This window comes from Sceloporus occidentalis, unplaced genomic scaffold (genome assembly GCF_023333645.1).
Source record: "Sceloporus occidentalis isolate IW3139 unplaced genomic scaffold, rSceOcc1.0.p SCAF_4, whole genome shotgun sequence".
NCBI classification, from domain to species: Eukaryota; Metazoa; Chordata; class Lepidosauria; order Squamata; family Phrynosomatidae; genus Sceloporus; species Sceloporus occidentalis.
Genome location: NW_028316984.1, coordinates 165,092,372 through 165,116,208, shown reverse-complemented (window position 1 = coordinate 165,116,208; position 23,837 = coordinate 165,092,372). Strand labels below are relative to the sequence as shown.

Sequence of the window (23,837 nt, the reverse complement as noted above, 5' to 3'; positions counted from 1 at the left end):
AAAATATGCACATACTACTACCTTTGGGCATGGCCTGAGGACAACAGTGATGTCCTTTCCCTTTTCACCATTTTAATCTGAAAAGGACAGAAGACTGCAAGGCAAAAGGAGGAAGAGGAAACTGATGTGCACAGAATAATGATTTGTGAAGTCTGATGCATTTAAATTGACATTTCTATCAAGGGCACTGTAAAACAAAACAGTCTATACATGCTCCTAATACAGTCTGAACCATTCTGCTCCTTACTACTCTTTAACTTTATGCATAGCATACTGCTGTCTCTACTCAGGCTGAGAAGTGGTGCTCTATATTGCTGCTTCTTTACTGATCCAGGTCAGCATCAAAATAAATGTATAGTGTCTTTTCACAAGTGATGATAGGTACATTCTTTAGCTTCTCTCTAAGCATCTGAAAATGACAATAAGACAGCATACCATTCACAAGGGTCTATAGATGTATTTAAATGGGATGCTATGCATGTAGAAAGTAAGAAAAACCAATCTTGTCACACTGTTACTTGTGGCCACTGTTTAATTTTAAAATGTATGTAATAGGGATCTATGGCCTAGATTACTACACTGATATTATAATCCTGGATACATAGTGGTTCAGGATCTAGTCTAACATGAAGTTATTTGACAGCCTGGAAAAATTACAGTCAGCATCATATCCAAATCTGATCTGATGCTATTTATTAATGGTGTGTTTGGCAGGTAGGTTTCCATCGTGATTAATATTGTATTCCCAGATATGTTTACTCAAGAGTAAGTCCTACTGTATGTTCAGGCTTGCAGACATACATTATGGACTATTTCAGTCCTCTACAAATGAGTGCATTCTTGAACATCTATATTAATAAGGTAATTGAAAAATGCAGCACTCAAGACTTTTGTAGTTTCTCCCAATCTGGCTTCTCCCAATCTGGGGGTGATAATAGAATCAAAGTCTATGCAAAAGTTTCATATGACAATGGGGCATAAGGATGGGATATGAATGGTGGGCTCCAACCCTTAATGATGTTACCTCAGATCTGGTATTTTGGAAAATATGCACAGAACTGGCTCTGTCTTGTACTAGCATTGTACTGGTGCCTCTTGTCTTTCAGAAAGGAGGGTGCAACTAAAGATTTTTTACCAGTCATGACAAATGTGCCAAGGTAGAAATGTGTGGTTTACTGGTATGGACAGTGGCACCATCAAGGCAGGGGATCAAATCAGATGTCCATGGCTTTACTCCACAGACTGAGCAGGTGGACTTTCAGGGTAAGAGAGCTAGCTTCACTCATTTTGAATTAAGTGGGGAGGGCTTCTGTGAGACCATGAAGTGAGAGCTTAAATATATTTAACCATGCTAACTGATATAAAATAGTGTAATAGTGATATATAGCAACATATCTAATCTTCTGGGTCTGTGTACAAACTTGAGGGTTGGCATGTTGGCCTGAATCCTTTTGGGGACTAATATCTTTGTAAGTGAATTTATACATGCAGGAATTAGAATTGCACAATTGTGTAGCATTCTTATTTAATAGAGGGCTGCTGTTATGTTACTACATAGAAGAGCCAGCAAAGTGCTCCATGCACATTGGTAACTGATGCACAATGGGATTGATGCATAACAAGACCAATGTGCATCAGTCCCAATGTGCATCACACCAGTCATGATGTACATTAGGCATCGATGCATATCAGGCACTCTTGCTAGTGTCCTTCACAAAACAGTAAAGGGGTTTCTTAGTGCCTCTGATATGAAACTAGGTATACATAAAGTGGCATAATGGAACAGATCAAATAGGATTCAGGCAATCAACATGCTTGAGGATTGTCTATATGTTGGCCTCATAATGTGTTGCATCCTACTTATTACAAAAATGCTGTGGTATAGAGCTAAATAGTTCTGAAAACATCAGGAAATAAAGAGTGTGTGTGTGTGTGTGTGTGTGTGTGTGTGTGTGTGTGTGTTATGTGTGTTAGCTGGCATTAGCCTTACTTGCCTGCTTCCTCACCGTGTGTTGTTGAGAGACACAAATGAAACTGTAATTTCAGAATCATTTCCCATTCTCCCCCTTTTCATTCTGCTAGTGCTAGTCTCAATATACATCTATGCAAATTATTATGTTTGGGTTAATGTGTGCAATTTTAATAATGTAAATGGTAATAAACATTATTTGCAGGATTGACTGGCTTCGATATTAAAATTGAAGTGAATTTACAACTATGGAAATGGAATTGTTCGAAATGATATAATCTAGCTTTAGATCATTTTCTGTCCAAAAATAACACTCTTCACCCCAATAAGATTATTCATAACCTGCACATTGCACTTGATTTAATTGACAGGCTGTGTAAATTACCCCCCTCATCTCTCCATGAAAACAACATTTATGTGATTTGGTTTTTAACTTGTCTATTAAATACAGGCTTTAGTTTCTATCGGCCTCAGCCAGTTTAGCTCAAGTGGCGTTCCTCTTACTTTCCTCTTCCTTATCCAATGAGTGAGCTGTCTTTATTAGCATGTATTGCCCTAAAGTTATTGCACTAAAGTCAGAATTGTCCAAGCCACTGTATTCCCCATCAACATGTATAGGACCCTTAGAAAGAGTGGTTGGGGGGAATGATCCAGAACTAGTAATGCTGGCTGAAGAATTCTGAGGTTAAAGTATCCAACCTCTGCTTTCTTTTTCTCACTGTTTTTTTTTTTCTCTTCCTACACCCCAGCACTCTGCCAGCCTTTCCTTCTGCTCACTCTCTGCAAATTCCTCATCAGGCACACAGAGTTTCTTTGCTGTTTAGGGGAGAACACGAAAGTAACCAAAGATGCTTATGCAGGCTATAGAGTCTGTACTATATAAACATAAATTAATTTACCAAGATTAACCAATCTAGTTTAAATATAAAACACCTCCGAAGTGTACAACACTACAGCTTCCTAGTAGCCATGCCAGATTTCAGGTCTTTAGGGGCCCATATTGAGAGAAAGTGTGATATAAATAAAATAGAATAAAACTGTGAGACCTTACTTGGACTCATTCACACTAAACAATTACAGTACTGTTATTCTGTTTTAACTGCCAGGGTTCCATCCTATGGAACCCTGGGGTTTGCAGTTTAGTGAGGTACTGGAGTGATCTTGTGTCTCTGCAATGGTTGTCCCTAAATGCCTGTCCCAAAATGGCAAATGCCAGAATTCCATAGGGCAGAACCATTGCAGTTAAAATGGAATAATAATGCTATAATTCTGTAGTATGAGAGGGCCCCAGGTTGCATATCCTTGGAGCCATGACAGAGACATGGGACACAGATATAAAACATCAATTCTCTTTTACTATTACTGATTTAAATTCCATCCCTCTGACTCACAATGAATTATTTTGGGCAACCCACGGTGCCCTAGGTCCTATTGTGAGCCCCAATTAGTGCAGACCATTGAATTGATTGGATTTGCCTATGGATTGATTCACCATTCAAGAACATTCAGACTAGAGATCCATTTTTAAAACAAAAGGATCATATTGTTATCCCAGCAGCATCATGCCATCTCCCACAATGCATGATCTGGGGATCACTTGATATGCCACCTCCTAAGAAGATCTGGACCAGGCCAATTTATGCTTGTCATCAGCTCTCACATAAGAGGCTGTGACCACCTTGGAGACAAGGCTGAATACAAATACAACAAGCAAATAAAAAGCAATTAATGTAATGAACCACAATTATGAAATAGTTGCATGTTCCTTGCAATAAAGAGGGGAAATATCAATCTTACATAGCAAATTTCTCTCACTTCATGGAGCACATCAAACATGGTGAAAATTCCCTCTACAACCCCTAGAGGACATTTTGGAGCATAATTTGCACATATTTGCACATGCAGCCTTTGGGGTTCACTTTGGCTACACCACTCTGGGGGTTTTGGGAATTTTGTCCATGTTCCAAATTTTAGCCTAAGGACCATTTTAGTAATCTTCTGGGCTAAAACTGATTGGGAGGGGGAAATGTGCTGAAAATGTTCCCCATGTTCCCCTAGAAGGTCTTTAGGGGCATTTAAGAGCAAAAAGTTAAAAAATGACCTATGCGGGTGCTATAAAAATGGCCCTGCTCACTTTGCCCACTCCTACTATAAAACATTTAGCTCCATTAGCTAAGCTTTTGGGGAGGAAACTTCCTCCAGAGCTTGGAAACCACCAAATGATGGTGTTATGAGGAACATTAGCAGGGCCAGACTGGAAGCTCGGGGGGGGGGGGGGCAGATTACACTTGACAGTGTCAACTAAAGGAATTTGGTTTCCAGATATAAAATATAAACTCAGGCCAGAATTCACTAAGGCAGTTATGAATGTGTAACCATCCTAATTCCATAGCTATAGTATGTAGTATCTCCTAGCCTGAGCTCCCTCAAACCCCACTTACTGGGCATCAGCCACTGCAGTCAATCAAGAAGCAGGTGGCTGGCAGTCCCAGACCACTCCATGAGCAATCTCCAGAGCAGCAGCCAGAAGCAGGCTCCTTTTTGCAATTCCCTCTTACACTGGTGTTTGTTCAAGTGAGTGGTGGGTGGACCATCAATCAGCTGCTTACTGGCAGATGGGGGGGGGGAAGACCCCCATCAATTAAAGTGGCTGCTGCATAACTGAGGACTGGGGAACTTCCACAGTCCCCATGTATCTCCTGCACTAAGGAATGCATAGATATTGTGAATGCATAACAGTTACAAATGCATAAGTCTAGGTTATGACTTCATAACTGCCTTTGTGAACTCCAGCCTCTGTTTTCACCAGGGTATCAACAAAATCTGTGGATGTTTCATGTTAGAGCCTGTTAGTTCTGCTGTTATATTGCTTTCCCAAAATTTATGTGGAAGCAAAATTAATGTTAGAGATATCATTGGGGAAAAGTGATGATTTGTTGTTGTTGTGTGCCTTCAAATTGTTTCCAATTTATGGGGATTCTAAAGTGAAGCTATCAAGGGGATGAATATGAAGCTATCATTGGCAAGGTTTGTTCAGAGGAAGTTTGCCATTGCCTTCCCCTGAGGCTGAGAGCATGTGGCTTGCCCAAGGTCATCCAGGCCCGAAACAGATGGGCCGAGAGGGACACTCTCGGGCCACATTGGGGGCATGGCTTTTAGATTACACACACCCAAAGTCAAAAGAACTTGACCAAAAAAGGAGCGGTAAAAAACTACTCCTTTTTGGCAGCCCAGTTTAGGACTGTGGCAGTGGCCCAGATCAGGGCCAGATCAAGGCCAGGCACATGGTCCAGCAGTGATCAGGGTGGGAACCTCTGGGCACTCTTTTTGTCCCAGCTGCTCAACCCCTCAGTGAGTTTAATGGCTGAGCTGGGAATCAAACCCTTGTCTCCAGCGTCATAGTCCAAACTCAAACTGCTACACCACATTGGCTCTCAAATCTGAGGATACAACATTTAATATAGCATTATACTTGCTAGCAGTGCCAGTCCTTATGACCAAAGTGAATGAACAAAGGACACCAAATTCAGAGAAAGGGACTGGTGTGGATGCAGTGTTTGAGGATAAATGAGATACCGTACCTAGCTTCATACAGTATTGTAAGCCACTCTGATAGCCTTTAGGGCTGAATGGTCTGGTATAAATACAATAAATAAATAAATAAATCCTGAGAATATCTGTGACTGTTACACAGATCAGAATCATGTTAAGGTAGAATCATCAATATACTAGTGCACAATCAAATGGATAGGAATAGAATGTAAAGCAAACTTGTTAATGTAATCTGGGAAAAGGTCCTTCAGAATACCCAATAAAAGCCACCACAAAAGGAATTGTTTGTACATTTGTTTTATTTCTGTTTGTTTGAAATGACCTGTACCACAAGAATACGATTTGTTTAATTAGTTATTTAACAGCTTTTTTAAGGAGCAGATAATAGTTGAGTAGATACTATTTTGTTTTTGTTTCCCCCACACACTTGTACTATAACACCCTGCATAGTTTGCACAGGATTTCCATTATTTTATTCCCCCCTTTCTTTCCTTTTCTGGTTTTTCTTGATCATGAAGCCCCAGGATCAGGGCAGGTTTTCAACCAGATGATAAGTTGTAGCCAATGGCTATGAGGTGGAAACACTCAGTTCTGGCTAGCAGAAGGCTCAGCCATTTACATTCTTAGGTCTTTCTCCACGACTTCACCTTTTTGTTTTTGTGACAGTTGTTTTAGCATGATTTCAAAATATGTGTTGAACAGTTCCAAATGCCTATGTTGTAGTGATTATGAAGAGAAAAATAATACCTCCTATTTGGCATGAACAATACTGTTTTGGTTGTGGTTTTGCAGTTTCTTCACATTTTCACTTCCAAGTAATGCCCATGTTTCTGCAGATACAAGTGGAGCGGTTATCTCACCATTGATCTGAATTGATTCCCATCAACTTGGTTTTCAGGTTTTTTGCACAAAAGGCCAGAGACCTCTGTTCCCAGAGAGGAATGTAAATATGAGCAGCATCAGTTGCTTCTAAGGCTCATGGGGAGGGTTGTATTTCACAGTGTGAGACATTTAACTCTGTATTTTATGCAAAGCTTTGGGAGGGAAGGAAAGAATGCAGTGCAGGTTACAGGAGGAGGTAGGTGCAAAAGAGAGATAATACAACTGACTGAAAGGGGCTGTTTTGTCTAGCTTTATGCTTAGGCACTTACCTGCATGCCTTGTTCTAAATGAATCCTTGAGTGTATTTCAATTTTGTCTACTCTATGGAAGCTACTCTTCTACAAGGACTCACAGATGTCAGAATAATGCTTAGGAGGGTGTTCTTTACAAAGTCTCTGATCCTTGTTAAATCCAAGATTGTGTCAAATGCTGCAAAGCAGAAAAAAGTGTCTTTGAACACACATAACTACATCTTCTAGTTCTAAAATTTGTGGAACTAAGGATGTTCCCATCTTGATCAAAATCTATTGTTCTCTGCCTGTAAGAACTTGAAGGCATTGCCATGTTGCTGTTGTGACAGACTGATAGAACAATTCCTTAGGTACGTGTTCTATCAAGCTAAATCAGAACATGCAAATGTAACCCCTGCTTCTAAGTGACAGAGTATACAACACACATATATATATATATATATATATATATGAAGAGCAATGCAATGGATTTTTCTGATCATCTCCAAATTCACTGAACAGTAGGTGGCCTGTACACCTTTCTTTGCTTTAGAATAACACTGTTGTAGGTTTCAGTTATTTTACAAGGACAGGGTGAGTTAACTGAAAAATAGGATTTGTATTGCCTCTCACTTCAGAAAGCACTAGTACCAGTTCCAGGCATTGGTGAAAAAAATGTCATTTGTTTTGGAACAAAGATTTAGCAAACATTTGTTCATAAATTTAATGGAAAGAACTCAAGATCAAGATAATTTGAAAATAAAAGAAAGCAAAAGCTGACCCATTCAACCAACCAGGTGGAGGTCTTTCATTGGTCTGAAAACTCTGGCAATGAATCTTTGTGATTCTAACATAGTTGTGGTAGTGATTAGGATAACCACATATTATTATTATTATTTTCTGATAGGCATTTCATTTTTAACAACTACATGGCAGCCAGGTATAACAAGACCCTCTCCATATTGAACTACCCTCTCTGTACATATTGAATTTGGCCAGTTGAAAGCAGTGATAATTTTGTCTCATTCAATTTGTCATAAGAACATACTATATTTGCACATTTCTTCATAAACAGGAAGAAAAATGAGGGAAGAACTTCATGTTATTTTTAACTGAATGCAGGGGAAAACACAATGGACAGGTGATTACTAAACAAGGAGAGAGGTAATGCCTTGCATGTGAAACAGTTAAGGTTAAGTAAATGTTTGGTATTCATAATCGCTATTTAGTCAGGATTTTGAAACTGTTGCCATGATTGTAACTTGCCCCTTAACCTACTTTCTGGGACATCAGCTTCATTGGGAGAAGGTCCATTCTGCTGGTGATCAGAGCAAGGTGGAATAATGTTTCTGTCAGGTTTGGGGCAGGAGAAACTGAAGTTCATAGTTAAGTATAAGCTGGTATATGATCCTAGGCAACTTTTCCCATCTCTCTTTATACCATCAGACTCATCTGTCTAGATAAGTATTGTCTACTATGGCAATGACTCCTTTGGATATCAGGCTGAGAGTGTTTACTTCACCTCCTAGTCAAACATCTTAAACATAGATGTGATGAAATCAAACCAGGACCTTGGCATGCAAAACTGATCCTCTGGCACTGAACTATGGTCCTTCTCCTTCAAGTGACTTCTGTTTTGGAGAATAATCATAGGCTAAAGAACAGAGTTGTAGGAGGCAAGCTAATCTGATGAAAAGTGAGTACATAAAAGTAATGCAGAAAAATACCTGTATTTCTCTTTTTCTTTGTGGCAAAGTAATGGGATAGGGAACAATTTTGCATGCAAAACTGATGAATAAGGGTAAAGCAGCCCTTCACCTTTGCTCCTCTGCAGGTATACAATGGATTAAGTAATCCTCCCCCCTTCTTATCACTAGTCATTTAAAAAAAACTGTCAAGAAAGTATAATTGTGAGGAATATGTATCCACTATGTAAGCATTCTTGGGTCTTCAAACAATGGCCAGTGGGTACAGTAAGTGGCTATGCAGAACTATAATGTTTATTTCCATTCCTCAAAGCAACAAAAGACCATTTCACAGAGTTGGATAGTTCTGCATTTTCTTCTCCCTCTCCCTCTCCCTCTCCTTCATCCAAAAAGAGCATTTTGATTGGATTGTATAGGAAGGTGCACATGAAATCCCTTCATAACAAAAGAGCCAATCCTTCTGGTCTCCTTATGCCTAAGAAAAAGATGGGAGGTGGGTGTACAGCATCCAGTTGGCAATGGATATTTGTCATCTACACTTATTTGTCTGATTCTGTTTTCACGGGTTGTATGATTACTACATGAAATTCTCTGGTTTGGTCATTTTAGTACAATGCTGCCTTAACTTCAGTGGAATTAACTCATTGTTGAATACCAAAAGAACTGTGAACCTACAAAAACACAGCCCACTGCACTGAAATACCACAAATCAGTCCATCATGATCAACTGTACTTGGATTCCATGCAAGTGATTGAAGAAAAGTGACTCATTTCTTTAAAAAATATAATCAGGGCTCAAACTGTCATGGAAGCCCTCCTCTATCTCTAGTCTCTCAATTGTGATGGAAGTGCACTTTCTTTTCTAAGAGATACTTTCTTCTCTCTTCACAGCTTCAAAACAGGCTCTGATTCAAATCCAAGCCTTGTTCCTGCCTTTAATTCCATAAAGTTCTTGGCTTAATTTCACAAGCCCTCAGGAAGACATCAGTCAAAAGAGAAAAGAATAAGAAAAGTGATACTCCTGACCCTGGTTGACTTTGGTTCCACTCACTATGAATGCAAAGCCTCCAACAGATTACCTGTGAGGTGAGGCAGCCCTCCACTAGGGATGTAAATCTTCATAAATTTCTTTCTGAAAGAAAGAATTGTTTCACCATTGTTCTCCTTGCTGTGAGAAAGCTGTTAAAAACTTCAAAGTGTTCAAATGTACATGCATTTTGTTTTCTTATTTTGCATAGTGAACAGCATTTTCTGCAGTTACCTGCATAGAAAACAATATTATGCTGTTTTCTGTACAGGATTTTTTCTCCACAGAGATTATGTTTTCTGCACAGAAACAATGTTTCTTGCACAAACAGGATGATTGGACCTGAATCTGAGGGTTTAAATCACCTTGTGGCTTTAATCTGGAGGAGAAAAGTGGGGAATTGTCCTGGTTTTGTGTGGAAAATCCAGATGTTTGCTCACATTGAGCTTCATAGCAACGTCAGTTTGAGGAGTACAGAAATATGTACATTTGCACACTAGGGAGGAGGGCAGTACAGAAAAATAATGTGGAGCAGCCACAGCAGTGTGGTCATGCATAGTGTAATTTATTGGACCACAGTGTGTTCAAAAGGGAGAACTGTGTGGCTAGTTCTCCCGAAATTGTCTTGTTGCATGTAGACAAGCCTGTGGTTGCTACAGATTGGAGTAATCCGAAGGTAAAATGAATTTTCCTGTCAGTGAAGATGAGCCCTAGGATTGCCCTCATCAAGGTTTCCTGACACTTGAGTAACCCATTTTTCAACTCGTTTTTGAATATTTCCAAATATTCTTTCCATCCCTACTCTCAACATAGTTTTCCTCAGTCTTGTCCTACAGATCTGGGCTAGATTCAAGCAACTGGCCAAGATGAGAGAGATGAGGCAGAAAGAGGAGGTATCCAGGAAGCAAGGATTAAATCTCTTCCTTGTTAGAATCTGGTTTAGTTCTCTTAGTTCTCTTCATATGGCACAAAATTCTTTTGTGAAAGAGAAAGGGAAATGTCTATTTTTTACTACTTTTATGTTTTGAAGAGGCTAATCACTCTGGAAAGATTCCAGTAAGCCAGAAAAAGGAAAGAGAGAGGCAGAGGGGCATTTTTGTGTTTTGTTTTTTTTAAAATAGCACCACATACAGGAAGAGGAAGAGATGATTGAATGAACACAACACTCTTTAGATGCATTGAATTACAAATTCCATAATCCCCATCTGATGCATGTGGGGACTATGTGAGTTGTAATCCAATATGTCTGAAGGTGCAATGCTGTGAAAGGATTGGAGTAGAGTCTTGGAACAAAAAGGTGTCAGGTTGTTCCTTTGTGTTCTGAACACAGGAGACTTTTCTCTCTCAGGGACCTGTCTACAGCTGTTATAGGAACCATTGCTAGGAATGTTATGATTGCACAGGGAGAGGGCTAAGAGAGGTGCAAAGACACTGTCTATAGTAACAAAATATCTTACATAGTCAGGCCTGTCTTCCCCATTAAGAAGCTGTATGGTTGGTATGTACATATGTTGCATGTACCTTAAGCATAAGATCTAGCCATTTTGGAGGTTCCATAGTGCTCTTCTCCAAAGAAGCAACTGTTCCTTGGACCGTACTTTGACAAAAACAAAACAAAAACTGATCTGTGTGCATGTGTGTATCAAGCTGCAGCCCCAATGATGACATCTCCTCTCACAAAGGCGCCAGACTTTTGTTTCTCAACCATTCCCTGCTTCAAGTCCCCATGTCCCTTCTCTAGAAGGTTGAAAGATACGAATCAGCTGCCCTGGCTAGTGCAAAGAGGATTGTTTCCAATTTTTCCCTTAGTTCCCTTTGCAAGTGCAAGAGCTTGTCCTACAATTTCCCACAAATAAGAAAAAAAAGATTGATGTTGATTAAAACAGTTTCCCTCTCTGTACACAATAATTTTCAGATGGACATAAAGGGTTGGCAGGTAGCCAGGTGGACATTAAATAATTCTTTCCCCATAATAAATGGTTGGTGATCAAGACCAGCTGCCAGCTAGCTCAGTTTGGTTCGTTCCACAGCCCAGTCTCTGTTCCTTTTGCTTCCTAGCTGCTGTGGGCAGGGCAGGGCTTGTCAGACCTTGGCCTCCAGCATTTCTAGGAAGAGTTTGTGCATGGGTACTTTGCCCTGCAGTTTGATGCTGTAGAAATGCTGCACAGCCTTGGCGGCTGTTTGCCGCAGAAGGGGCAAGGTCAGCAGCAGCTTTCCTGCACGCCGTGGCTCCTCATGACGTTGACTCAGCTCGTAGTCCTGAAGGGCTTCATGGAGAAGGTCTTGGAGTTTCTGCACAGCCTCCATGTCCTCTATGTGCATTGAATCTGAAAAGCAAAAAAAGACAAGAGGAAAATGAGACAAGAAAAGTCAGCGAAAGGGGCAGAGAAATGCTGAGGCTGTGGTTATAGAGGAATGAGAGGGAAAATTTCAGTTATCAACTGAATAGTGGAACAAAGTCATGCTGGAATAAAAGATATATCATTATGGAGCTGCCTGTTTCACTTTCTGTAATGTTCAGGATTTTGTTTTATTTTTAGTGCAAATCCATTCCATCCTGTTGCAGAGCTTGGAAAAGTTACTGTTTTGGACCATACTCCTAAAAGCAGAGTGTAGTTCACATTATTATTTGTGCCAATTTGGGAAATGGTCAAGGGACAGTGAAGCTGAGAGATGGAGAAGGACGGGGGAAGGAGAAGTCAAGGGACAGTGAGGCCAAGGGCTGGTGAGGCTGGTGAGGGAAGGACGGGGGAAGGAGAGGCTGAGGGACGGAGAGGCTGAGGGACAGAGAAGGCCAGGGGAAGGAGAGGCTGAGGGATGGTGAGGCTGGGGAGAGAAGGCCGGGGAAGGAGAGGCTAAGGGATGGTGAGGGCGGAGACAGAGAAGCCGGGGACGGACTGGCCAGGGACAGAGAGGCAACGGAGAGGTCGGTGATGGGAGAAGGCCAGGGCCACTGCAGCTGCCCCCTGTCACACTGAGCAGTTTCGAATCTGCATGGTTCCCACTCGGGCTGAATTTATTTCAAACTAAATCAATTCAGCCCAAAAGAACTGGGGAAAAACAGCATCTTAATCTGACACGGGTTAAATGGGTCAAAAGCATACCCTCCCTTTCTGAATTGCTTCAGCGATTCAGATTAAGTGGGAACCATGATCTTTTAAACTGGATCATACCGAATCATCATCCGGTTTAAAAACTAGTGGGAATGAGGCCTAAGACTGTGGGAAAGAAGGTTTGGAATTCCCACTTAGCCAAAGAAACCAGCTGGATGACCTTGTGCAAGGCACACTCTCTCAACCTTAGAAGGCAATAGCAAACCTCCTCAAAATAAATATTGTGAAGACAACCCTATGGGACAGCTGCTCTAAGTTGGTGTTGACATTAAGGTGGATAGGAACAACAAAAAAATGCAGCATTGCTGCTATCCCCTTCCTACTGCCAGCAAAGCACAGTGGGAAAAAGGGCTTACACTGATGTAAATGTGACTTCTGCCAGCATAAGTCTCCTACAAGATTCCAGTCATGTGCTTTCTACAGTTGGTCTCAAATGCTTCCTTGTTTAGTACAGATATGGAAATATTGACAACAAGAAGGAAAGAGTTGGCCCTCCATATCCACAGATTGTTTATCCATGGCTTCAACTATCCATAAATTGATTATATTCTAAAAAATATACACTCCAAAGTCCAAGCTTTGATTTTGCCATTTTATATAACGGACACCATTTTACTATGCAGTCTTCCACACTCAGCTGATTATTTGCTTCTACTGTAGGTTTGTTTGTTTTGTTTTGTTTTAATCAATGTATGTCCCTGTAGAATCCCTAAAAATTATTTCAGAAGTAATCTGGAATTAGGAGCACCAGTCATTTACAACAAATGGATAGAAAGACAGTTATGTACTCTTGGGTGTAGCTCAGAGTCTCCTGGCCCTGGAGCTCCCTGGACTCCTCCTGCTGCCTTGATACTTCCATTGGGATGCAGGGCAGCTGTTTAAAGAGTGTCCAGCTGTACTGCCTGGCAGGGCCACTGCCATTGTTAGTTGCTTGCTCTGAGATCAGAACAAGGGGCCCATCATTCATCACATGGCTGGGCCCTTCATTCTGACCTCATAGCAAGCAACTTGCTGTGGCAGCAGCCATGCTGGGCAACTCAGTGGGATGCATTGCAACAGAGGACTCCAAATCTTCTGGGAAGACAGAGGAACCAGTGACTTTTAAAACTTTATTTTAAGGGGGGAGGGATGTATATGGCAGGTTTGATGCTGAAATAGCCGGACATTGTCTGGACTGTTAGCACAAGACTTGGGGATTGGGCCTTGGAGGTTGCATAAAACACATAGCCTTCATGTCACCAATTCTGGCCTCTAATCATCAGTCCATTACAGTCATGCATTGGTGTCCTCATAAATTTTGATCTGGGTCCCTTTGTTTATACATATGTATTTGTGAACTTTAGAAAAGTAACGCTGTTATACAATGACTCCCATAAGCCCAAGAACCCACAAGGCAGCACAGCATTGTAACACGGGACATTTAATCATTAGCATCCTATTTTGCCTTTACCACCTAATTTTTACAGAGTGAAGATATATAGTACCTGCTTACAAGCTACCACATAGGACTTTATCACACGAGATGCAAATGTCCTCCTCCCGTCATTAAATCACCATTAAATCCTGGCAATATCATGCAATAATGGGATCCTTTTCACATGATGTCAAGTAACGTTTCCATTGTCATGTCATTATCTCATGAATAAAGAGGCAAAATTATGCTGCTTTTTATTGACAGGAAAATCCCATAAATAAAAAGCAGCACAATTTTGCCATTTTATTCATGGGATAATTGCAATTTTGCCAATTTATTCACAGGATAATGGCATGATGATGGTGACGTCATGTGAAAATCATCCCATTATTGTGGGATATTGACGGGGTTTAATTGCAATTTAATGACAGGAGGTGGATGCTTGCCTCCCTAAAAAGGACTAAAAAGGAGAGACAACCTTCATGAATACCCTTTTCAGCAAGGTTGTCCTTGTTCTCTCAAGCAGTGAGTGAAAAATTAGTAAGCACTTTCTTTCTCTCTCCCTCACATTCTCTTTCTCTCTCTCTCTCTGTTTAAATTTGGCAACTTACTATAAAAAATAAAGCAACATTGTGCAATTAATTTTCCTGCAATCCATTACTGAAGTGATATCAATAGTATTGATAAACTGTTAATTACAAAATCAATGGCAGTGATTTTTTTAAAGATGTCAAGTGCTTCTAGTGTGGCAAGGGGAAGAGTTTGCCAGGCTGAGCCCAGGTAGGCTGGAGGCTATGTAGACCTAAGGAAAAGTTACGTCTTTGGATTACTCCTTACAGAATCTCCCTATGGCCTCGGTATGGCCTTATGCAGGTGTTCTTATCCATCTAGAATAAACACATGAAGAGGGGGGCATACTCCACTCTTTCAACATTTCCAACACTCTCCTTGAGCAGACAATGGCTTTATGAAGAGGAAAGCCTTTTCTATTCATGCAGAGTCTTCTACACAATTTAAAACAGTTTTTCTTGCATTTTGGGTTGAGAAAAGATGCTCCACAGATGGAGGCAGCTCTCCATTCAAACAGTTCCATCCAGTGCGTGGCAGAAATGAGGAGGGGGGGGGGACTGACTAGCACACTTCCACCACGCCTCCTTTGTTTAGGCTACTCAAACCATAAAACGCCTGAATAGGTTTCACAAGCCAGATGCTTTTGAACTTGAAGTTGATTTGCTAGCTGAAAAAACAAAACAAAAAGGAGAACACAGGACCTCCTGCCTACCTTAAGGCCCATAAAGAGATTGGCAAAAGGGGCTTGTAAATGAATATCTTTCTAGTCTCATAAATTTAAGGCCTAGCAAATTTTCTTTTGGATCATTCCTAGTTCTAATGTCAAGCTCAATGCTGTAATTACTTTCTCCTTTGCAGAACATGGTGACCACTGGTAGGATTGTCCGATCTCAGGACCTGGCCCTGAATCTCAAGACCTGGCCCCTCTTCTCCATGTATTTATTTATTTTACATGCCACCTTTATCCCGGGGTGAGACCCATGGAAACTTACAGAAGAGATCAGTTAAAATCTGACAGAGTTAAAATTATCACATTTAAAACAGTATAAGATTATATTACAACAGTATAAAATTATTCAAAAAGCAGACCAAAATTAAAAAATATAAACAAAGCATAAACCTTAGTAAGAGACCTCCTGGAGACCAATTACGTATTAAAAGCCTTCTTAAACAAAAGGGTCTTTGGAGCAAAAGGAAATAATGATCTTAGAATGAAAGGGAGGAATCTGAGAATGAGAAGGCTATCTTGAAAAGTAACTCTCTCTCTCTCTGTGTGTGTGTGTGTGTGTGTGTGTGTGTGTTTGTACACTCCTCATTTGTTAGACTTTTTTGTTGTTTTTTAACAGCTGTGGTTAATGATTAATGCATCATACTTAATGCCATCACCAGGAACTTCCCCTTGGAACATCACAAGAGCTCATCCCTAGGTCTTAGGTCTCAGGTTTTGGCCCTAAAATCTCAGGTCCTGGGTCCAGATCATAGCCTTACCTGAATTGGCAAGAGCAAGGGCCTTAAGTGTGACAAACTCTTCTTTCTCCACCTTGAGTTTCTTGTACCTGCGGACCAGCTGCAGGATGGCCAGGTAGAGCTCCAGCAGCCCTGTCAAGCGTGAGTGTTCTTCATCCATGATGTAATCCTCAGCATAGACCAATTTATCTTCATAGGGTAATGAACGGTATACAATACCCAAAATTAGGATCTCCATCCAGGCACTCTGCAGTAAGCTCATCTGGTCCCCCAGGGAAAGATTAGAGAAGCCTGGCAGGAGAAAAGAACAGCAGGTCAGTTTACCCATGCAGGTAGAAGCACTTCTGAAGCCTTGTAATCTAGCAGGGGCTCTATTAGATCACCCAGTTGTAAAGGCAACCATCTTCTCATGTGGAAACCTTTGATAGCAAATTTGAACCACAGAATCAAGGTCCAAATGCACATTAGACAAAGTGCTTAACAGCACAGAAGTGAAGCTTTCAACTATCTTAGTCAAGAGCTTAACTTCAAGAGTCAACCAGATTTATATAAGTCTGCCCCCTGTAACAAAACCTATTTACTGGCACAGCTACTGTGGCAGAGGCTGGTGAGGAGGTGTAGTCACAGAGGAAAAAGGAGAACTTGCTGTTGCGGAATCAGCAGGGCAGTTTTATCTCCTTATGAGACTGGCTTTTGTTGCCCTCTCCTTGTCACCAATACAACCTAAGTGTGCATCAACACTATAGAACTAATGCAGTGTGACATCACTTTAAGTGCTGTAGCTCCATCCTATGAAATCCTGGGATCTGTAGTTTACAAGGTCTTTAGCCTTCCTTGCCAAAGAGTGTTGGTGCCTCACAAAACTGCAAATCCCATGATTCTGTACATGACAGTTAAAGTGCTGTCAAACTGCATTATTTCTACAGTGTAGAGGTGCCTTTAGTCAAAAATTGAACTACACTGACATACAGGACCCATTTGTCAGTATAAATCAACAAGATTCCAAGTTGTTCTGGGCAAGTTCATCCCAATTTTCACAAACAAGGAGAACATGACAAAACCTGTGACGGAAGGGCTTAAAATCACCCAAACCCGGGGGGGTGGGGGGGGTGGACCACATCAGGTGACATCCTATCTTTTGGCAGAAATGGGTTATGGCATTCATCTTCTTCCCTTTAAAATGCTTTAAGAGATGGTGGGAGTGGGGTGAAGCTCAGTGGGAGGAGAAAGAAGAGACCAGAGAATTTTTTTAAATGAAAATTTTAAATTTCAAAATTTTAAACTAAAAAATTGAATTTTTCAAATTGTTTAATTCTTTTAAAATGTTCTTTAAAACATCACATTTTAACCAAAATCTTTACTATGTATATTTAAATACATTTAGGTTGTGCGTATGATATTGTAATTTGAAGGTATAATTTTATTTTTGCTAGTTGTTTATATTACAACTATTAGCATTACATTCAGTGTTATATGGAAATTACAATTTATGAGTAACATTAGTGCAAAAAATCATTACTAAGGATTCTGTATTGTATGAAATGGGTGGAGGTCAATGGTGGGGTTGATACCATGAATAACCACACTGGGTGACACCAACCCTAGTGATGTCACTGTCCAAACCCACAGAGGACCACTCTTGAGAATATCTTACCACATGAACTACTGCCACGCACTCAGTTGTTTTTTATATATACACAAAGGGTGTGTGTGTGTGTGTGTGTGTGTGTGTGTGTGTGTGTGTGTGTGGTGAGTGAAGGAAAGACCAAGGGCCCAGTTCCTGCATCACACTGGCAGAGTGCTGCTGTGTGTTCTGTTGTGGAATGTAAAGTGACAACAAGCTAGATGAAAGGAAAGCGTACCACAGCAGCTTGTAGCATTCAGGTATTTTTACTTAAAAGTAACTAATACTTATGAGAAACAATTAAGTAAATATTTAATTTTATACCATTATCATTAATCAAGGCAAGCACTTAACCCGCTGGATGTAGTGAGCATCTAGTCCCATTGTGTCCCTGGAATAATCCAGCTACCTTGAGTCCAAATTTGTTAAATAACAACAATAGTCTTGTTACAGTGCTTGATATGTCACCTCAATCAAATCTTCACTCAAATCACCATGGAATACAGTGCACTTGTATGTATTGATTTAACTAATCATAGCATTTTTACTGTAACCTTAGGACTGATGGAAAGACAGCACCCACACCCATGAACACCAGAAAACAAATGTTGTAAATGAATATATAGGATCTGAACACACTGGAGCCAGTAACAAGTTGAATGGCTAATGCTCTCATCCAAGAGTTGATGTTTGCAAAGTAGACCTATGCTTTCCAACAACAAACTATATAAGATAACTGGGAGAGGAAATGCAATTCCATGCTGGAAAATAAATACTGACATTATATTCTGTGTGAGAAAGCAAGTGGGTTATCCTCCAGTGTCAAGCACAAGAAAGTGCAACGTAAGGTTACTTTGCATATCTCATCCCTTTTCTTCTTGCAAAAGTAAAATTTCAGTTGCTGCAGTTGGGATGCTCTTTCAAAAGGACCAAGAATCACATGAAAGTCATATTCTAAAAGAAATAGAGAAAACTGCCCTTGCTGGTAAGGGAATTAAAAAGAGAAGGCAGAAACACCACTGAGACAGGTGCAGCCATGCCCAGTATTTTCACTTCATAAATTAGAGGATCAAATCAGAGCCTGGAAAAATTAGGTTTTTTTAGTCTATGATTTCCATAATCACCCAGTTGGTATGCTTACTGACTGCAATCGTTAATGGATTCTGTTGGTTGTAGTCCAAAAATAATATTTTCCTATCTCTGGATCAAACCCTAGAGTATGAGGGCCAGGCCTACCTTTAAAAAAATGCCTACTTCTGTTTGTTGTTGTGTGTCTTCAAGTCTGACTTAAGGTGAGCCTATCTTGGGGTTTTCTTGGCAAGATTTGTTCAGAGGGTACTTGCCTTTGCCTTTCTCTAAAGCTGAGAGAATGTGACTTGCCCAAGGTCACCCTGTGGGTTTCAGGCTGGTTAATTTTCACCCCTTGATAGCCACTGATATACGCACTGTAGCGAGCAGTCAAAAACCAATGATCCTATGTTGTAAGAGGTTGTCTTCATTTCTTTATTCTTCTTTCTATACAACTGTTTCCCTGATCCCTGGCCATTCTCTCTAAGCTCATTAACCTTTGACCCAGAGATGTTTCAGTCTCACTAGTGGTGATTTATGCTCTGCAGGATGCCTTCATACCCAGAGGCCTCTGCACAGGGGCACTTGTGTGCCTGTCTGCATCTGGGCCAAAGGAGCCCAGTCACGGCAAGGATCATTTGATTTCTCTTGTTATCAACTCGGCAATTAACAAAAGAGCTGGTGATTGCTGTATTGACTGGTCGGGAGTTCTATTTTTCTATCTCAGTTATCTCAGCCCAAGGAAGTGAGGGCAGAGGGATGGGGTTAGTGGTATTTATTTATCACTACACTCTGTTTTGTGTTTGCGTTGCCAGAGGAGGTAAAGGGTGATAATGGCACAGCAGTCCTTGGACATCCAATTTCCCTTATCAGGCCACTGAATAGAAAAGAGGCCGTGGGCCACATTAATTAACAGATACCAATCAGTTGTCACGTGTTGTGTGTGCGTGTGTGAGGTCTGGTGGGTAGGAGGGTGAGATCGATAAAGCATTGGGGAGGAGTGTTGGAAGAAAATAAGAGGACAGCTGAAGAGGAGTTTAGGACACCAGGGAGAGGAATTACAAATCTGACCCTCCTGGGGCCAGTCTGTGGATGGAAAGGAGCTAGACTGGATACAGTGAAGCTGCACTGAGCTTGCTGACAACCCATGCTTTGCCCTGCAGGTATTTGAATAACTCCAGACTTTCCTGTGAACAAGGCATTTGTGCTCTTCTGTTGCTTCCCCACCTCCGTTTAGCAACTAATTTATAGGCTCAAAGATTTCATTTTCATGGAAACCCATTAACTATGTAGCATGTTGGCCTCCACTTGATTCTATCCTAGCAAAGGAAGAAGTTGCTATTGGATACAGTGAAAACTATTGAGACTCAGAAACTGCCCAGCAAGTCTCATTGTGGCAGAAAAGATTCAATCCATTTGCGGTCTGAGAAGTAGATATAATTTGAAGCAGGAAATCCAGTATGTGAGATGACAGATTCCAACTATTCAGAAAATCCAACCAGAACATGCAGCAGTTGAACTGGAAGTTTCACTCTTCTTCACACATTTCTTTTCTCAATTGCATACTTAAGAATTTTACTGGCATACCAAAAATAGCAGTAGGGTGGAAATTGTTTTGGTTTATATTTTAATCTAAGATTACCCAGATCTCCCCTCTTGAATCTGATTCCAGAGCTGAATACAACCTGCCAGTAGAATTTCATGCAATTTCTGTGTTTGTGAGGCATTCTACTAATTAAACTACATATGAAAATATGTGCATAATTAGAAAATGCACATGGGGAAAATACATTGAAAAATCTGCACAAACATACTTTAAGCAATGTACAAAATAAGAAATGTGCATAATTTTGGACAATGCAAACAAAAACAATGTATGAATTTCTGTGTGGAGAAAAGGAAAGGCTTGCAGAACTTAGATGGGACCAGCCTAACAATGGAAAAAAATGGGAACCTGAATAAACAAACTTGAGTTTAAAATGTGAAGTGTGAAAGTGACAAACACATTTGAAAAAGGTGTCTCTCACACAGGTACAACTTTTAGATACCCGAGACTGGCAGCAGCTCCTGCCCAAGAGTACATACTAGGGATAGTTCCTTTATGAAGTCTGAATCAGGCTCCCTTCCCCATAGCCTGAAAGTTATTACAGCAAGTTCTATACCTAGAACACCAGGATATAGCAACAGTAAAAAGGATTTTCCAACCAATTCTGGAGAGAATGCTGAAAGCCTTTCTGTCAAATTCAGTCATAGCAGCTGGCCTTCATACCCAGACATCTCTGACAGTCGCCAGCTGGTATTTGAGAGTTATTTTATGTGGATTTCTGCTTCCTACGCCTAAGACTCAAATATCCTGTCAAGTCCAGCAGGAACCAAAGTTCAAAAATCTCAGGATTAGTAGTAAAAACTCACAAACTTTTATTAGGAAACTATGGCCTCATTCCCACTACCTTTAAACCGGATCACAATCAGTCTGAACCGGTTTAAATTACCCTGGTTCACACCTGAACTGAATCACTGAAGCAATTCAGAGAGGGGGGCCATGCACTAGACTCATTTAACCCACATCTTTTTGATGCTGATTTTTTCCGCATCTTTTTGGATAAATCGATTCCATGCAAGTGTGAACCAGATGCAGACCAGAATCAATTTAAATTTGCCCTTTGGCCAGCTGGAGTGGGTCCATTTTGAATCAATTCATTTGTGAACCACAAGTGGGTTGTTTTATTTTATTTTGCAGCAAGAAAATGCGATTGGGGCAAATGTAGTGTGAACCCCTCTCCACTGCCAAACTGATTCATCAATTCAGATCGCAAAGCAATTTATTTGTAAGTGGGAATGAGGCCTATAGATCCAGCCAGATGACTGTCACTGTCAGAATTGACTGGCAACTATTTGCATTGGACTCCAACAAGGAATTTGAAATAGTTAAAGAATTTCCATATCTAGGATCAAACACTGACTAGAATGGAGACTGTAGTCAAGAAATAAGAAGAAGACTAGGAATGGGAAGAGCAGCTATGAGGATTTTCAGACCTGGCTCAAATGTTGCTGAAAGGAGCCAGGAACATCTTTAAAAAGTTCAGGAAGAGTCTGTGTTTGAAAGCCAGGAGTGTTTCTCCCATCGCCATAGAAACATTTCTCCCTGCTAGCGCTTCTGAATCATTCCAGGGGAGTGAGTTTTCTATAGACACAGCTTTTGCGTTCATAGAAAACTCACTCCCCTGGAACGATTCAGGCACGCTAAGAGGGAGAAATGTTTCCATGGCAATGGGAGAAGCGCTCCTGGCTTTCAAACACAGACTCTTCCTGAACGTTTTAAGGACGTTCCTGGCTCCTTTCAGCAACGTTTGAGCCAGGTCTGAAAATCCTGTATGAAAGAACTGGACAACACACTGAAGAGCAATGACATACAAGTGAGCACTAAGTCAGAATCGTCCAGGCCATTGTATTCCCATTTACCACGTATGGATGCGAGAGCTGGACTGTGAAGGAAGCAGACAGAAAGAAAATCAACTCATTTGAAATGTGGTGCTGGAGAAGAGTACTTAGGGTACTGTGGGCAGCCAAGGAGACAAACAAATGGATACTTGAACAGATCAGACCAGAGCTCTCCTTGGAAGCTAAGATGATCAAGTTGAGACTATCGTCCTTTGGCCACATAATGAGAAGACATAGATCACTTGAAAAACCAATAATGCTAGGAAAGATAGAGGGTAGAAGAAAGAGAGGTAGACCACAAACCACATCAGGGGGTTTATGGGCAAGGGCTTGCAAGATCTGGGCAAGGCAGTGGAAGATAAGGATTCTTGGAGATGTCTCATCCACAGGGTTGCCATGAGTCTGAGTTGACTCGAGGGCAGCTAAAAACAACAACAACAACAACAACATTAAACCATACATAATTTCAAATTCACGGCAAGATTATTTCTCATTCATTCCCGATTAATAAATGATTGCCCTTGTTTTAGTCTCACCCCATCCCACCCCTTTACATTCTTGTTGCTCTTCCATTCTCATCGTGGAATGATTTAAACATTCCAGTCAGAAGCTAGTCTTCTTTCCCTTGTTATCGCACCACCTGTAAATGAGATCACCACTGCTCTATAATGCTAAACTAGTACCTAATCCATCACTCCAACTACTAAAGATATTATGGCAGGCAAGATGCACAAGTGACTCCTGACATATCTCCTCTGAAGCCTTTCTTATTTGCACATGGAAACAGATATACACGACAGTATTCAACTGGGTACGATACTGAGTTTTATACACAGTCTCCACTGAAGGCCTTCTGTTCTCTATGGCTGAAACATTTCCTTGGAAGCCTGTGATATTTGCACATGGGGGCAGGGCCTTCCCCACCATTGAGATCTAATTATCAGATGGAGTGAGGCAGTGAATCATCGGTTATTTCATTCTCACAGGCAAGAGCAAATAATTTCAAAGGTTTTTGCTTTGCTGGTAAGATTATATGAATTTATGTGTGTTTTTCAATTATGTTTATTTTCTTGTTGCAGTCTGGGTGCTTTCTGATGGGAAAAAATGTAAAAAAAAAAGAAAAGTTTTGTTTTGTGCAGAAAAAGAGAATATTTTTATGATGAAAATGGTATTATGTACAGAATGTACTGCTTTTTATGGGGGAAAATACTGAATATCTGCACAAAACCAGTTTTGAGTACAAACAATTTTTTCACACACAAGAAAAAGCCCTGGTATGCAAATAAAATAAAATATCTCAGAGCAAATTGACCATTTTCTTGAAAGAGCGGCTTACTTGTGTTGACATTCTTTCTCAAGAAATGAAGTATGCAAGTATTTTTTACATTCCTACCAGAAAGTGATCTGGGGTGAAATGAAAGGGCAACAAATTGTTTATTTACTTTGTATTTTTATTGTCAGAGATGATGATAAGTGGGATTCTCTGCTTTACCCTGGCTGGCTTTTGATACTATGCAGTTTCACTTGGGATCAGAGACAGGAGCAACATGTGCTGCTCTGCCTCAAGCAAAATATCTTGGACTGCCTCTGCCTGGGTATACAATATCCTCCTGTTCTTTTTCAAAGGTCTGGTAGCAGAAAATTCCAGAATTTAAAAAGAGAAGGAGAAAACGGGTGGGGCAGAGGGGGGGAGAGAGAAAAAACACATAATTTGTGGCAAGTGGAGTTCATAATCTGTTAATTTATTATCATTTCTGTCATCCTGGAGGGCCAT

At 40.6% G+C, this 23,837-nt stretch overlaps 1 protein-coding gene across 1 annotated transcript in view; it reads right to left on the bottom strand.

Moving 5' to 3' along the window:
• Positions 1 to 8,708: 8,708 nt before the first annotated feature.
• Positions 8,709 to 23,837, bottom strand: part of ESRRB (estrogen related receptor beta) — a 144,231-nt gene continuing 129,102 nt past the window's right edge. Inside the window, exons 6-7 of the mRNA XM_089522258.1 lie at positions 15,952 to 16,221; positions 8,709 to 11,693 (exon numbers count right to left, since the gene is read on the bottom strand). Of these exons, the coding sequence (XP_089378384.1) occupies positions 11,449 to 11,693; positions 15,952 to 16,221 (515 nt within the window). The 3' untranslated portion in view covers positions 8,709 to 11,448. The remainder of the gene's footprint in view (positions 11,694 to 15,951; positions 16,222 to 23,837) is intronic.